General features: G+C 35.1%; 1 protein-coding gene across 2 annotated transcripts in view; it reads right to left on the bottom strand.

Moving 5' to 3' along the window:
* The window catches only part of LOC131068419 (immune-associated nucleotide-binding protein 9-like), a 173,623-nt gene extending 170,502 nt beyond the window's left edge, over positions 1-3,121 (bottom strand). The window contains exons 1-2 of one of the 2 annotated variants that reach the window (XM_059218517.1): positions 2,981-3,121; positions 2,658-2,861 (exon numbers count right to left, since the gene is read on the bottom strand). In XM_059218517.1, the coding sequence (XP_059074500.1) occupies positions 2,658-2,841 (184 nt within the window). In that variant the 5' untranslated portion in view covers positions 2,842-2,861; positions 2,981-3,121. Of the gene's footprint in view, positions 1-2,657; positions 2,862-2,939 lie in introns of both variants that reach the window. The other variant, XM_059218516.1, reaches the window with a different exon arrangement.
* Between the last annotated feature and the right edge of the window lie 2,762 nt (positions 3,122-5,883).

The following is a 5,883-nucleotide window of genomic DNA, read 5'->3' as shown; positions in this document are numbered from 1 at the left end:
GTAACTTGCATGGCAATTTTGAAGAATGCGAGTCTTCGAAAGGATTCAGTAAGGGCCCTGGCTTGGCCTTCAAACCTATCAGCATTCCTAAGTTTCCAAATATACCAAAGAATATTGGCAGATAAATTAAACCAAAAGGTATTAGCATCCTTTTTCAATCTTTTAATGTGCCCAGTAATAATTTCCATAGTATTCACAAAATTAGGGATAGAAAAGCCAAACATTAACTAGATTTCCTTAGCAATGGAGCAATCAAAGAAAATATACCTGCAAGTCTTAGAAAGTTTACAAATAGAGCACAAATTATTATTATCATAATTCCTTTGGAAAGGAAGTCTATTAAGTATCATAAGCCATTTAAAGCACTTGATTTTTGTCTCGATCGGACTTTTCCATAGCATGCTGAAGGTCTTTTTCCACTGCATAATAGGCAGATCAGAATACCATAAAATGTTAACATGCTTAATGATGGAAGCCTCATAAGCTAAGATAGATTAAATGTTACGAGCCTTAATTTTAGCCAAAATAGTACATCAACCCATTTAAAAGACAAAAATCTATGAGAATTAGCATCACAGTCTTTAGGAAGACCGAAATCAATACAAGCTTGCTTAATCATGTTGTAGGTTCTTTTTTGAGTGGGAATGAGGTTAAATTTTGAGCTGAGATCTTCCCACATGATAAGAGTATCATATTCAAAAACATCAATAAGATATTTGATCTTTTTGTTGGCCCAGGCTCTAGTCGAGCATCCTTGAGTAAGGGCCAAGGGTTTGCTAGCGTGGAAGAGGCTCCACCATAAGGATCTCTCGTCATGAATCAGGTCACCATTGTTGACACTATTGCTGACCAAAAACCCCCTAACATGTTCCCAGGATTTCCAAATAGACATGAACACGCAAGTGGCCTAGAAAGAAATAGGAAAACCACGGACTATAAGGTCGGTGAGAGGTAAACCCTTCCAAGATTTAGCATTCTTAGGGACAACCCTCTCAATTTTATGTCTGATTAAAACCTTCCAAGGTTCCTAACCTTCAAGAGAATGGAAGATCCATTTAGCCGCAAGGGCAATACCTTGGATCCTAAGATCCTTTAATCCAAGGCCACTAAGAGATTTCTCAATATGGCACCACTTCCAGTTAACAACGTGTAATTTATTATTACCTTTGCCATCAGACTAAAGGGAGTGTCTAATAGCCTTTTGAATTTCTAAGATCTGATAGTTGCTAAACATCCAAGTAGAGGAGTAGTAGATATTATAGGAGGAGAGGGTTTTTTGGCACACTTGAACCCTGCCAGCTAGGGAGAGGAATCTATTGTTGCATTTACTAAGTTTCTTATCAATTTTCTCCTTAACCTAGAGCCACATATCTTTGAGGGAAGGGGACATCGAGAAGGGAACTCCAAGGTATCTCACAATTTTGTTAGGACCACCCCATTGGTAAGCAAGGTGTCCAAACATGTCAGGGGGGTGATCCATCCAGCTGAGGAAGGTAGACTTGGTTTGGGAGATCCGAGCTCCAGAAATTGACCCAAAGCATTGGATTTTAAGGTTAAGGTTATCCATGTTTTGCTTGGTGAGCTCAAGAAAAAGAGTCATGTCATCAGCAAACTAAATATTCATCAATTCATTATCATCAGGGAGCCTAATCTCATTAACCTTTGGGGTGAGGGAGTTATCCCTAAGGAGGTAGAATAAAGTGTCAGAGGCAATAACAAAGAGAGCAGGGGCCAAGGGGCAACCTTGTCTGATGGACCGAGAGATCATAAAGGAAGAGAAGAGGGAACCATTAACATCAATCTGAGTAGAGGCATCTTGAAGGAGGACCTTGACATAAGTACAAAATTCACTAGGAAAGCCAAAGGCTTCAAGCATCGTAATAATAAAGTCCCATTCCACCCTATCATAGGCTTTATCAAAGTCAAGGAGAAACATAGCAGTGTCTTGACCAGAAACTTTAGACCATTGCATGGCTTCCCAACTTGGGATGAGATTTTCTCAACTTAAATATTATTTATACTATTATTTAAAAAATAAAATCATAATCTATCATATAGTATACTTTAATGGTTTTTCATTATACTTCTTGACTTATCATTAAGATAACAATGAAGAGAAGTCCAAAAAAATTATATGTTCTAAAATGGTGATGAAAATAATTTTATGAGATGAAATTCAAAACCACATTTATTTCTTTAGACTATAATTGACTGAAATTAGAAAATTGTTCTATTAGATGATTAAATATTTGAAACATACATGATTTTTCATTCAAAACTATTAAAAAAGCAAAAACCCAAAAAAAATATTTAAATTTTTGAAAGGATTGAAAATATAAAAAATTTACCATTTGAAAGTCTAATCATAGTTCAATTTTTTATGTCAACCATACGGATATAATTATAACTTAGCTAACGAACTAACATAAAAACCAGCATAAGAAATTCATATAGGTTTTACGAGTTTAAATCAACAAAAAATAAGAAACTACATCAATAATATGAAATAAAATAAAATATTTCTTTAATGACCTGTTTTTGGTACTATAATATTACCAATCTGATGATTCATCATCTCAAAACAAAACAACCAAATGAAATTTTAAAACTTTTAAAATCTAAATTCTTCCCAAGAAAAAAATTAAGAAAACTAGTACCAGGAGTGTCGATCACATTTAGTATTCGGCCATTCTTCCACGTACACTTGTCCATCTTACACTCCTTCGTAACAGACCCAAAGCTCCAAATGGACTTGAAGGCATTTCGTCCAAGGATGGAATTACCCGTTGAGCTCTTCCCATTGCCAGTGCGCCCCATCAAAACAAGAGTTGTGGCTGCCATTCTTGATTTGCCCAATTCAACTGCGAGTCAAACACAAAGCTCAACAATTTCCTCAAACATTCAGATTAGAGTAAAAAACAAACCAATTTCCAACATACCAGCACAGTAATGTCAAGCTGGTTGTAAGTCTACGCTATACCTGAAATCCTATGAAAGCCCAGCCGCTTTGCGTTGGAGGTATGTGAAGATGGCGTGAAACCAATAAATTAGCCAAAGTTGAGAGGAGGTAAAGAGTGCTTTGAATATTCGAATAGAAGAATGTATTCTAAGATGACGAAAGAAAAGATAAAAAACATTGAAAGAATTGTTCTTAGATGATGTACAAAACCGACAAAATTACAGGCCTGGTAAACGAAAATGGCATCCGAAATGAAAAAGTAATGAAGTTAAATATTCTCACCAGTCACAAATCAGAATAATCTTTTTTCTGAATTTGATTCTGATATACACATTTTTGCTGAAAGTTGACAATCTCTCTTGAAAAAACATGAAGAACATATACGGTTACTTCATACAGGTTAAATTTCAATATTCCAACATCAACTACGATGGGCACATATTCATGTAGTCTTAGAAATAATTTAAATAAAAATAATATTAAACATAAGATTTTTTTAGGGCGTGATGTTCCCAAGAGCTAGGGTAAAGGTGAAGGCTGCACAAACCCTGGCTATAAAGGTTAGGGGTGGGTATCATGGATCTGATGCCAAAGTACATAGTTCAATAGATGATGAAGACAACGGAGAATATTTTCACAACGAGGACATTCTTGGAGGTACCCATGCGTTTGCCCATCTAAAGTCTGAGGGTGCCACTACGGTGTGGTCAATCACTAAAGGTTTCCTCATCCTCCTCCTCTTCCTCGTCCTCCTCCGAAAAGGTCATAGATGAAGCAAGGAACATTAGACAACATATTTCCCCTCAGATCTAGAACAAAGATGTATCTAGTAGGTCTCATTCTCAAATCAAGAACTCATCAACTTTCAATGATAACTATTTTTTATCCAATAATATTGGACATAGAGCTAGTAAATGCAAAAATGAAATCAAATCTCAGCTATTTAATGATCAGTATTACATTTGTAGAAAGTTGGTCTTAAGGCTTAAAAGTGCAGAAGTGGAATGATGTGGAATTCAAACACTACGAATGTTTAGACTTTCAACGGATGTTGTTATACTTGCAAAAATATGTCATAAAACTATTGAGTGCATAAGAGTAATCAAAAGAAGTGGATGAATAAGAAGAGATAAAAATGTTAGAATGAATAGAAGTGTTTACCAGCAAAATTTGATATCTTAGAGCTATAACAAACTTGGACACATTCCCAAATTCTATAGAGAAAGAAATGAGATGAGTGGTCTAGTAAAACATAGTGATATCAATATACAAAAGGAGAAGATGAAAAAGATATGGGTGAAGGAATTAGAAGAAAAGGCGGAGAAAAGATTAAAACAGTGAAAGAATTGTTCTTAGATAATGTACAAAAACGACAAAATAACAGGCCTGGTAAACGAAAAAGGCATCCGAAATGAAAAAGTAATGAAGTTAAATATTCTCACCAGAGTCACAATTCAGAATAATCTTTTTTCTAAATTTGATTGTGATATACACACTTTTGCAGAAAGTTGGGCATCTCTCTTAAGATAACATGAAGAACATATACGGTTACTTCATACAGGTTAAATTTCAATATTCGAACATCAACTACGATGGCCACATATTCATGTAGTCTTAGAAATAATTTAAAATAAAAAATAATATTAAACATAAGATTTTTTTTAGGGCGTGATGTCCCCGAGAGCTAGGGTAAAGTGAAGGCTGCACAAACCCTGGCTATAAAGCTTGGGGTGGGTATAGTGGATCTGATGCCAAAGTACATAGTTCAATAGATGATTAGATGATGTAGACAATGGAGAATATTTAGACAACGAGGACATTCTTGGAGGTGCCTATGCGTTTGTCCTTTTAAATCTGAGGATGGCACTATGGTGTGGTCAATCACTAAAGGTTTCCTCCTCCTCCTCTTCCTCTTGTTCCTTCCTCCTCCTCCTCTTCCTCTTGTTCCTGCTCCTCCTCCTCCTCTTCCTCCTCCGAAAAGGTCATAGATGAAGTAAGGAACATTAGACAACATATTTCCCCTCAGATCTAGAACAAAGATGTAATTAGTAGGTCTCATTCTCAAATCAAGTACTCATCAACTTTCAATGATAACTATTTTTTATGCAATGATCCTTGACATAGAGACAATGAATGCATAAATCAAATCAAATCTGAACTATTTAATGATCAGTGTTACATTTGTAGAAAGTTGGTCTTAAGGCTAATAAGTGCAGAAGTGGAATGATGTGGAATTCAAACACTATAAAAGTTTAGACTTTCAATGGATGTTGTTATACTTGCAACAATATGTCATAAAGCTATTGAGTGCATAAGAGTAATCAAAAGAAGTGGATACATAAGAAGAGATAAAAATGTTTGAATGAATAGAAGTGTTTATCAGCAAAGTTCGATATGTTAGAGTTATAAGAAACTTGGACACATAGCAAAATTCTATAGAGAAAGAAATGAGATGAGTGGTATAAGGAGAAGATGAAAAAGATATGGGTGAAGGAATTAGAAGAAAATGTTGAAAAAATGTTAGGATGTGTTCACATCTTCTGGTGGTGCTGATTCTTCCTCCAATAATTGGACAATATGTATTGTCTGAGGTGGGAGAAAAATGATCTTTTCATGAGTGGCCCTCTTGCGGATTGTTGCTAATGATGTTTTTATCATGGCAAAGATTCTTATATTTTTATTTTCATTTGACAGTTCTAGAAGTCCACAAAGAATTGTTCATACATATAGATAGAGAAGTTATATGGGCTCCTAGATGCTGCTAAGCTAAAATCAGTTCAGAAGTCAATGCAAGTACAACAAAAGAAGAAATCACTAAAGATAATGTTCCTATGAAGACATAAGTTTTGATGATGGAAAGGTATAAGTTATTGTACATCCTTTCTAGGGGGCATATTTTACAGTCTATTATCTAATGTGTTGTT

This window comes from Cryptomeria japonica, chromosome 3 (genome assembly GCF_030272615.1).
Source record: "Cryptomeria japonica chromosome 3, Sugi_1.0, whole genome shotgun sequence".
Taxonomy (NCBI): domain Eukaryota; kingdom Viridiplantae; phylum Streptophyta; class Pinopsida; order Cupressales; family Cupressaceae; genus Cryptomeria; species Cryptomeria japonica.
This window is presented reverse-complemented; position numbering and strand designations above follow the sequence as displayed.